The sequence below is a fragment of the Lipotes vexillifer genome, unplaced genomic scaffold (assembly GCF_000442215.2).
Source record: "Lipotes vexillifer unplaced genomic scaffold, Lipotes_vexillifer_v1.1 scaffold2000, whole genome shotgun sequence".
Classification (NCBI taxonomy): Eukaryota; Metazoa; Chordata; class Mammalia; order Artiodactyla; family Lipotidae; genus Lipotes; species Lipotes vexillifer.
In genome coordinates, this window is record NW_006770731.1 from 161,669 (window position 1) to 173,352 (window position 11,684).

Here is an 11,684-nt window from a genome sequence, read left to right on the forward strand (position 1 = left end):
AAAGAGTTTATCATTATGGAAAAAAATGAAGCTAGATAACAATATCACATCATGAACTAAGTTACTTCTAAGTGAATTAAGTACTTAAATATCAAAGACAAAACACTAATATTCTTAGAAAACATAAGAGAAATTAAAATTTCCAATAATATTACTGTAATGTAACCTCTTGGCTATTTGTAGGCTTTTCTCTTAGACCAATTGTTCTCAAATATCAGTGTGCCTCTGAATCACCTGGAGGGCCTATGAAAGCACATACTACTGGGCTCGCCCCCGCCCCCAACCAACCCAGACTTCTGATCCAGGAGGTCTGGAGTAGAACCTGAGAATCTCGTTTGTTTTGACCTCAGGGTAGGGAAGGATTTCATACACAAGGCATCAAAACAAAAAATAATAACCTTAAAGGAAAAGATGATTAATTCATTTCATTAAAATTGAGAATTCCTATTTGTCAAAAAGTACTAACAAAAGAGAAAATACAAGTTTCAAAAGCTTGAAGATATATGCAATACATATAAATGAAAAGGAATTTGACACAGAACACCTATAAATCTTTAAGAAAAAGGAAAACAAACTCATTTTTGAAATGGACAAAAGACATGAATAGGTATTTTTTTAGAGGTGAACCATAAGTGATCAGTGAAATAAACAATAAAACCACAAGAAGACACCCTTTTATACCCACTAGTTTGGCGATATTTTAAAAGTCTGAAGAGGATGCATGTTGGCAAGGATGTGCCATATGGGAACTCTTATTTGCGGCTGGCAGGAACATACTTGGGTCATCCACTTTGGCAAACAAGTTGATGTTACTCTTTTAGACTGAGTATATAACTGCAGTCCTAAGTATACCGCCAGAGAAACCTTTGCATATGAGGACCAAGAGATGTGTATATGAATGTTCAGTGCAGCATTATTTGTAACAGAAAACAATTGAAAATTGCCCAAATGTCTAATAGCAGGAGAATAGATAAGTAAATGTATGGCTTATTTATACAGTGGAATACAAAAGTAAAAATGAAGGGCTTCCCTGGTGGCACAGTGGTTAAGAATCCGCCTGCCAATGCAGGGGACATGGGTTCAAGCCCTGGTCCAGGAAGATCCCACATGCCACAGAGCAACTAAGCCCGTGTGCCACCCTACTGATCCTAGGTGCCACAACTACTGAAGCCTGAGCGCCTAGAGCCCGTGCTCCACAACAAGAGAAGCCACCGCAATGAGAAGCCTGTGCACCGCGACAAAGAGCAGCCCCCCACTCACCACGCACAGCAACGAAGAACCAAAGCAGCCAAAAATAAATTAATTTTAAAAAAAATTCTTTGAGAAAAAAAAAAAGTAAAAATGAATAAACTACACCTAGAGGAATCAATATAGTTGAATCAGTAGAAAGAAAAAAAAAGTTGTAATTGAATACATTTGATACTGCTTTTTAAGAAGTAAAAAATAAAAACTAAACATATTGTTTGGGAATTTACACTATGTGGTAAAATTATAAAGGAAAACAGGAATGAGAAAAAAACTTCTGGAGAATGGTTACCTCCAGGGGTTGGGTGGGATAGGTAGAAAGATGTGGGATCAAGTTGGGGGTGAGGAGGTGTTCTATGTTTTCTAAATTAAGTTGGATGATGGAATCATGAGAGTTAACTTTATTATGATTCATAACTTCTACATACACACAATGGTTTGTTATTTTTTTAAAAATCCCCCAGAGGCTAGATCTCACAAGTAGAAAAAATACCTACAACTTAAAATGCTTTGCAATTCATAGACAAACACGAGGAAGGGTGAAGACTTTTCAGCTTGTATTGGTTGTATTGCTTTGTTGCTAGCTCCCTTTCTTTCCTCCTTTTTAAAAAAATATTTATTTATCTATTTATTTTTGGCTGCGTTGGGTCTTTGTTGCTGCGCATGGGCTTTCTCTAGTTGTGGTGAGCAGGGGCTACTCTTCATTGTGGTGAGTGAGCTTCTCACTGAGGTGTCTTCTCTTGTTGCGGAGCACAGGCTCTAGGCGTGCAGGCCTCAGTAATTGTGGCACGTGGGCTCCGTAGTGTAGGCTCTAGAGCGCAGGCTCAGTAGTTGTGGCGCACAGGCTTAGTTGCTCCCTGGCATGTGCGATCTTCCTGGACTAGGGATGGAACCCGTGTCTCCTGCATTGGCAGACAGATTCTTAACAACTGCGCCACCAGGGAAGTCCCTGATTTCACTCTTGATCAGCAGACATATTTACGTTTTTTGTAACAGCTGTATAATATTCAACATGGATTTACCACAAATTATTTAGCCATTCCCTTGTTGATGAACATTTAGATTGCTTCCCGTTTCCTGCAAACATTGCCGCACTAAAAATCCTTCTTAGAGTTCCTTTTGTGACAGTATTTTATTTCCACTCTCCCCAAATGTGGGATCACTAGGTTAAAAAGTATATATATATATACTTTAAATTTTTACTGGAGTATGGTTGATTTACAATGTTGTGTAAGAGTAAGTATATATATATATTTTTAAATAATAGATATTAAGGGGCTTCCCTGGTGGCGCAGTGATTGAGAGTCCGCCTGCCGATGCAGGGTACATGGGTTCATGCCCCGGTCCGGGAAGATCCCACATGCCGCGGAGCGGCTGGGCCCATGAGCCATGGCCGCTGAGCCTATGCATCCGGAGCCTGTGCTCCTCAACGGGAGAGCCCACAACAGTGAGAGGCACGCGAACCGCAAAAAAAAAAAAAAAGATATTAACAAACTACTTCCCTAATTCGGTGGCAATTCACTTTCCCACCAGCAGGGCAGAAGTGCATCCTTACCTCCCATCTATGACAGCAATGGATATCACTATTGTTGTTCTGTCAGTCTCATGGGAGAAAATGTTACTTTATTGTTGTTTTAACTTACATTTCCCTAACTTCTTAGTGAGGTTGGACATTTTATCATATGCTCATTGGTGATTTAATTCTTCTTTGAACTGCCTGTTCAACTCTTTTGTTCATTGCTCTATTAGGTTGACTTTTTATTATTAATTTTTAGGAGTTGTTTTGTATATTAAACACATTAACCCTTAACACATGACATGATTATTCCCCATTATCTCCTTGTACAGTTCCTGCTGACTTGAATCTTTTGTCACATATACAGTCAGCCCTCCATAGCCACGGGCTCAGCATACATAAATTCCACCAACCACAGATCAAAAATATTCAAAAACACCAAATTCCAGAAAGTTCCAAAAAGCAAAATTTGAATTGGCCACGGACCAGCAACTATTTATATAGGATTTACATTGTATTTGCAGAGCATTTACATTGTATTAGGTATTGTAAGTAATCTAGAGATCATTTAAAGTATACGGGAGGATGTGTGCAGGTTACATGCAAATACTACACCATTTTATACAAGAAACTTGAGCATCCTCGGATTTTGGTGTCTGAGGGGGTCCTGGAAACAATCCCCCAAAGATACTGAGAAATGACTATAATTTAAAAAATTTTTTATGTAGTCATAAATGTCTTTCTTTTCCTTTATGGTTTCTAGATTTCTTGTCAAACTTATGGCCTCCCCTACCTCAATATTATACAGATTATATGCTTAATTTTCTTTTTCTCTTTTCACTGATTTTGGATTTTTTATACTCATACCTTTAATCTACTGTATCTGGATTTTTGTGTGTGTGTGTGTGATGTACAGAGTCTTTTTGTTTGTTTGTTTTTTTCCAAATGGATAGCCAATTATGAAGGTAACATTGATTAAATAAGCATTCTTTCCCTGGTAAACTGAAATACCACAGTGTCATAGAAAAAGTTCTTATACACATTGGGCTGTTTCTGTCCTCTGTTCTTGCCGTGGATATATTTTGTTTATTCCTGTGTGAATACCTTGTTTTGAATAAAGCAGGTCTCCCTTCTCTTCTTCAAAATTTTCTTGGTTATCCTTGGATACTTGTTCTTCTGCATAAAGTTTAAAACTCCCACTGGGTTTAAAATTAGAATTATATTAACTATAAATATTAGTTGAAGAGGGAAGGATGTTTCTATATTAATTTTTCTCTTTCAGTAACATGGTGTCCTTCTATTCATACCATGTTTTCTGTTTTTCAATAAGATTTTATAGTATTCTACTATAAGATTTACAGGATTCTACTTCTTATTCTAAATGGTTATTTCTAGTATGGGCAAAAGTTATTGGATTCTGCATGGCTATCTTATATCCAGATACCTTTCCAAATTCTCTCATTATTTTAGCCATCTCTTGTGTTTCTAGACATGTATTATATGATCTGCAAACAGGAAAAAAGTCACAAATTTTCTATTATTTATACAGATTTTTTTCATTATCTTATGCATTAGCTAAAACCTCTAAAACAAAGTTGAATGACAAAGGTACCAAGCATCAATGTCTTATTTATTTAATGGAAATGTCTTCAGTATTTCACAGTTTAAGCTGATGTTTGCTGTTTGATATTGGTAAAGGTGTTTATCATCAGAGCTGCCACCTTAGATGTGAAGTATGTAGTGCACAATGTGGCAACATCTAAGAGGAGTTTGTTTTCTCCCAGTGTACTGGATCAGTTTAAAGTATCTGTTCCTTGTAGGTCAAAGGTATAAAACAATCTGGAACTGATGTCTTTTTTAGTGATAGGTTTCAAATGATCTTACCAGTTGCTTATAATGTTATTGGTCTGTTTAGGTTTTCTAGTTCCTCTTGGGTCAAATTTGGTAGTTTATATTTGGCAAGAAAACAATCCTTTTTTCTTTCTTTAAGATTTTTAAGAATATTACCATATATTAATAATTTAATAAATTTAGTAAACTGTCCTAATTTTAAAATATTATTTATATCTATGACTATATTTCTTTCTTATTCTTAATGTTGTATATTGTGCTTTTTCTCAATCAGATTTGCTGTGGTTTATCTATTTTATTTTACTTGTTTTAAAGAACCAGCTTTTCATTTTATTTGTAATTTCTTCTATTTTTAATTTATGGTTGTGATAGGCTAAATCATGCCGCCTCCCAAAGATGTCCACAACTTAATCCCTGCAAGCTATGAATATGTTATGTTACATGGCAAAAGATGCTTTGCTGATGTAATTAAGGTTATGGATTTTCTGACTGGGAGAAAACCCTGGATTATCTGGGCAGCCCAATCTAATTACATTAACCCTTTCAAAAACAGAGAACTTTGGCTGGAGGAAGAAGAGATGAAGAGGAGAAAGAAGGAGAAGTCAGAGAGATTCCAAGCCAGTGAGACAGAGGGCGCCATGTGCAAGGAACAGAGAGAGGAGCTCAGGACAACCCTCAGCCCACAGCCAGTGAGAGTATGGGGACCTCAGTCTTACAACCACAAGGAACTAGATTTTGCCAACAACCTAAATTAGCTTGGGAGCTGATTCTACCCCAGAGTCTTTCCATAAGAGCCCAGGCCAGCTAACACTTTGATTTTGACCTTGTGAGACCCTGAGCAGAGAAACCAGCCAAGCCAATCTGGACTTCTGATGTAGAGAAACTGTGAGGTAATATATTTGGGTTGTTTTAAGCCACTACGTTTGTGGTAAATTGTTATGGCAACAATAGAAAACTAATACAACTGTTCATGGATTTTTTTTTTTTTGCGTTTACTTTTCCTTGTATATTTTGCTGTTCTCTTTTAGTTTCTTTTTTTTCTCCTGGTTTTATCGAGATATAAATGACCTTCAGTTTCTTAAGTGAATACTCCATTTACATATTTTAAGTTTTTCTTTCAATAAATAAAGGCATTTAAGCCTATATTCCTCTGAGAACCATTTTATCTAAGACCCATATATTTTCCAATAAATATTCTCTTTTTTGCTAATTCCTAGATATTTCTTAATCTTATATATTAAGATATAGAGTACAGTATAAATTGGATTTTAGAAATTCCAGATTAAAAGGTATATCTAGTATAGGAAACTTTTTTTTTTTAGCTTTAAAAGCTTTTATTGGGCTTCCCTGGTGGCGCAGTGGTTGAGAGTCCACGTGCCGATGCAGGGTACGCGGGTTTGTGCCGCGGTCCGGGAAGATCCCGCGTGCCACGGAGCGGCTGGGCCCGTGGGCCATGGCCGCTGAGCCTGCGCGTCCGGAGCCTGTGCTCCGCAATGGGAGAGGCCACAGCAGTGAGAGGCCCGCGCACCGCAAAAAAAAAAAAAAAAGCCGTTACTGTTATACAGAAATGCATGTGTATTTAGAAGATACAAAAAGTGAAAAGAAAAATAATCAACTGGAATCCAGCCACCTAGAGATCATTTCTGTTAACATTCTGATGCATATCTTTCCAGATGTTCAGAGAATGCCTTGGTATATAACTAACGCACTAAAGGCATTTTATCTAATCCATTTTAACTACTGTACTCAGAACCACAGAACCCTCTCACAGGCAAGCTACATAAAGTTTTGGGTAGTCTCCATTCTGTTCCTCAGAAATATGGCCGTCCACTGAGGATGATCAAACACGGGCTGAGTGATGGTGGGGATGTTGTGGAAACAGCAGGACCGTGTGGGGAGAGCTCAGGATTGGAAAGACCAGCGCCTGAGTCCCAGCTCTGCCACCTGCTGTGTAACCTGTGCATCCTCAGCATCTGTAAAGACTAGCTCACTTGAAGGACTACGTGAGGTAAGCAGAATGCCTCACACTGCGCTCTGGCTCTAATATCCTGCATTCTGGTGTGGCACAAAGGAGGTGAGGCAAAGTGAGGGGAACAAACTGCTGAAAGCAGAACAGAAAGCTAGGAAAGTCCTAAAGAGATGCTAGTAGACCAAGGGGGTCCCCAAAGCAACTGGCAGCATCTCAATGGCCCCTGCTCTTGCCATCCTACTCTCTGAAGGGAGAGGGTCCACCAGCTGGCAGCAGAGGAGGACGCTGTCTCCCAGATGAGAACACTGAGGGAAAATCAACTTTGAGGGCAGGAGATCTGGGCTAGGCTCAGCCACCCAATTTGAGATATTCTCCTTGTTCCTTCTTGATCAGTAAGATCATGTTTGATACAGGGTTCTCCCTATGCTCCCCTTCTGTCTGGCACCTTACAATCCGCCAATCCCTACCTCCAGGCATGCTAATGCAAACTTAAATTATTAATAGTGTCCATATAGATATCAACTTTTACTTACTTAAAATTCAAAAAGGCTTAAAGCTTTAAAAACCTTACTTTAAGAAGCAGAAAAATGACAAATACATGTCTGCTAAGAGATCCTTTTTTAAAGAGGTCATACATTCATATATTCTAAAATATGCCTTGAGGTTTTATGAACTCACTCCAGTTTCTTCTCCTATATCCACAGAAAAGTAAGTTCACAATGATGTCTCAATCAGGAGTTGGATATATGTACTAAGGAAGGGAAGTGAATTGACATAGTTTGTCAAAAAAAACAAAGATTTTTCAACAAAATGGTTAACACCAAAAACATTAAAAATTAACCTTTACTTTTGTGATCTAGAACAGCCAAATTCCTATCTCACTCCATTAACTTACATTTAAATATAGTGCTCTTAAGAGTATGTGTTTTTTGGGGACTTCCCTGGTGGTCCAGTGGTTAAGACTCATGCTCCCAATGCAGGGGCCCTGGGTTCGATCCCTGGTCAGGGAACTAGATCCCCCATGCCACAACTAAGAGACCGCATGCGGCAACAAAGACCTGGTACAACCAAATAAATAAATACTTAAAATAGAGTGTGTGTTCTTAGTAAATGAAGACATTTAATAAATGAAATGAAAATAAAATAATCACTGAGCCTTCAAAATCTAACAAAGACGTAAAAATTCACCTCTTTACTCTTAAAGTTAAACCTAGAAAATAGAAGTGACAGAGAATGTGAGAAAGAAATCTATAGCTCTCGCCTATGCTAGTTTATCCAGCACATGGAATTTAAAGTCCAAACAATGGCAGCCTAGATATTATGAGATGGCAATTTCTCTACATACATATGTCCATATTTAAACCCTTACATTCAAGCGCATAACTGAATTCTGCAGTTCTGGTGCCCCCTCAGGGGGAAATACTTATAATGGAAACAAATGGAACAGTGACTAGTGGGAATGAGATGATTTCCAAGAAACTATGAATGAATGGAAAACATCGAAAGTATCTGAATTGTTTTACTTTTTATATCTTGTTTAGAAATACACTGAGAGGGCTTCCCTGGTGGTGCAGTGGTTGAGAGTCTGCCTGCCAATGCAGGGGACACGGGTTCGAGCCCTGGTCTGGGAAGATCCCACATGCCGCGGAGCAACTAGGCCCGTGAGCCACAATTACTGAGCCTGCGCGTCTGGAGCCTGTGCTCCGCAACAAAAGAGGCAGCGATAGTGAGAGGCCTGTGCACCGCGATGAAGAGTGGCCCCTGCTTGCCGCAACTAGAGAAAGCCCTCACACAGAAACAAAGACCCAACACAGCCAAAAATAAATAAATTAATTAATTAATTTTAGAAAAAATTAAAAAGAAACACTGAGATACTGACCTGTAAGATATAGAGAATGACAGCTGTCAGTCCAACCCAGCTGTGCAGACTATACATATTGGGGATGTTCCTGGCATTGTGGAAATCAAAAACAGCCACCAGAGAAATAATTGCAAGAATGGCAGCAACAGCGTTTAACCCTGCATGGATGGATTTCATCAGGAGCTTGCTGCATTTCCAGGTCCATGGCAGTCTGTATACGATGATGGCTAAAAAAGAGACAAAAGTGGATAGAATGTAGTGGTGCTGTTTTCTTAATCAACACAAGATGAACAGTTCGACACAGTGAACACTCCCTTTTGTGAAACCCTTTTCTCATGGCTTCTGCTTTCCCCCTCTTCCCTGCCTCTCAGTGGTTCCTTCTTGGGCTCTTTGCTGGCATCTTCTTTACTTCCAACTTATGAACGAAACTTGCTGCCTCTCAGGCTCAGTCCTAGGACTTTTTCCTCTCTCTGCTCTCTCTCTGCGTGATCTCATTCACTCTTTCATTAAAATGCTACCTGCAGGGCTTCCCTGGTGGCGCAGTGGTTGAGAATCTGCCTGCCAATGCAGACGACACAGTTTCGAGCCCTGGTCTGGGAAGATCCCACATGCCGTGGAGCAACTGGGCCCGTGAGCCACAATTACTGAGCCTGCGCGTCTGCAGCCTGTGCTCCGCAACAACAGAGGCCGCGATAGTGAGAGGCCTGCGCACCGCGATGAAGAGTGACCCCCACTTGCCACAACTAGAGAAAGCTCATGCACAGAAATGAAGACCCAACACAGCCATAAATAAATAAATAAATAAATACATTGTGTAAAAAAAAAAAAAAAAAAAAAAAAAATGCTACCTGCATGGTAGGGACTCCAAAATTCTCATCTCCAGCCCAGAACTTTCTTCTGAACTCCACACCCACATAATCCAATGGCTTCTTGACATCTCCACATAGATGCCTCTCAAATATTTTAAACTCAACATATCCAAAATGAAATTCTTAATCTTATGATCTGGTTTCTTCATATAAGTGTCTTAATTTGACAAGAAAAAGACAGACTAAACAATAGAAAAATATGCGCAAAGATTTAAATAGACAAAGTATATCCAAGAGTATATCTAAGTATTTCACAAAAGAGTATATCCAAGTGACTAATAAACATAATAAAGATATCAACTTCATTGGTCAACACAGAAATGAGAATACCTCTACCACATATCTGAATGGTTAAATATGGAAAATACTGAGTATTGGAGAGGTTGTGAAACAATCAGAACGCTCATGTTCTGCTGATAAGAGTTTAAATGAGAACAAACACTTTGGAAAACTAGCAGCAACTACTTAAGCAAAATATATGCATACCTTATGATCTAGTAATTCTACTCCTGAGTATATGCCCCAAAGAAGTATGTACATAAGCTCACCAAAAGACAAGTACTAGAATATTATTACAGCACTATTCATTGTAGCCAAAACCTGGGAACTTCCCAGTGTCCATCATTAAGAGATTGAATAAATAAATTGCAATATATTCACACCATGGAATAATATACAGCAAAGAGGATGAATGAACTAAAACTAGAACTTCACCCAATGATATGGACCAAAGTATAATGTCAATGCCAAGAAACCAGACATAAACAAGTATATACTGTATCATTCAATTGACATGAAGTATAAAAACAGGCAACACTCATCTATGCAATAAGAAAAGTCAAGATATTGGTTGCCCTTGTGAGGAAGGGGTATAGCAACTGGAAAGAAATGCACGAGGGATTCCTGGGCTCCTGCTAATAATCTTATTTTCAAACTAGGTGTTGGTTACATAGGTAATCACTGAGGGAAGATTCATTAAGCTATATATTTATATGTATACTTTTCTGCATGTAGATTAAACTTTAACAAAAAGATACTTAAAAAGCTTTTTTTTTTTTTAGTGTCCTGGCTTAAGCAATAGGTTATATACCCACCTTACCCAGCATGCAATTAATTTTTGTTCTGAAGACAATATCCTGCCCCAGCCCACCCTTATTCCACTCCTTCAGTCCATGTCAGGGAAAATTTAGATATCTGGAAATATATGGATGATTGAAAATGTTTAAAGAATACTTCCTTGGAAAATGCATTCTATTATATCAGCAGTGAATCATGTATATTTCTTAACTCCAGAAAAGAAGAAGCAGACACTGCTGCTGCCTTTTCCCTTCAAAGACATTTACAATGTGAATATATGAAACTTAATTGGATCATAAAAATGTAAAAGATTATCTTGTCCATTTTCAGGCAGAAACACAAAAAACCTACAAAGATAGATGTGAATTCAGCCTCTTTAGAGCTTTCAGCACAAGATGTCAATCTTCTTATTATTTGGTTCCATTCCAACACTTGACAGGCCTCACCATTAGGACAGTATTCCTTTTATGTAATACAAATTCTGAAGGACTACCACTTACTAATTTTAGTGCATATATGTCTATCTTATAAATGTTGATTGATTATATTTCCTTAAGGATATGGAAACTTTGTAGACAATCATTTCTATATTCAACAAATTTTTTCAAACCATTTAACACAACACCTTAAAAGGTACAGTTTGTTTTTTTGGCCTTGCCGCACATCTTGCGGGATCCTAGTTCCTCGACCAGGGATCGAACCCTGGGCCCTGACAGTGAAAGTGCCTGAGTCCCAACCACTGGACCACCAGGGAAATCCCAAAAGGTACACTTTTAAAATCTAGTTCAGGGAATTCCCTGGCGGTCCAGTGGTTAGGACTCAACACTTCCACTGCCATGGCCTGGGTTCAATCACTGGTCCGGGAACTGAGATCCTGTAAGCCCTGTCGCATGGCCAAAATAATTAATTAATTAATTAATTAAAAATAAAAGCTAGTTCAAGGCCCCTTCTCATCCCTACTTCATCCCCTTTGAAGGCAAAAATGTGTCTTGCTGTTTCTCCTTGTATCCCCAGAGCCTAGGACAGCCCTGGGCTCAAAATATGTATGCAGCTCCATTAGTATTTTTTTAAACTTATTTTGAGATACTGTAGATTTACATACAGTTGTAACAAATAATACAGAGAGATCCCATATACTCTTCACACAGCTTCCCCCAGTGGTAACATCTTACATAACTACAGTATAGTATTACATCCAGGAAATTGGCGTCAATATAATCCACTAACCTTTTTCGAATTTCAGTAGTTTTATTTGTGTGTGTATGACCCTTAAGTCTTTTTTTTTTTTTTTTTTTT

General features: G+C 38.4%; 1 protein-coding gene across 1 annotated transcript in view; it reads right to left on the reverse strand.

Annotated features, from left to right (window-relative positions):
- Positions 1-11,684, reverse strand: part of CYBRD1 (cytochrome b reductase 1) — a 34,447-nt gene that overhangs the window by 8,905 nt on the left and 13,858 nt on the right. Inside the window, exon 2 of the mRNA XM_007446341.1 lies at positions 8,461-8,669. Coding sequence (XP_007446403.1) covers positions 8,461-8,669 — 209 coding nt within the window. The remainder of the gene's footprint in view (positions 1-8,460; positions 8,670-11,684) is intronic.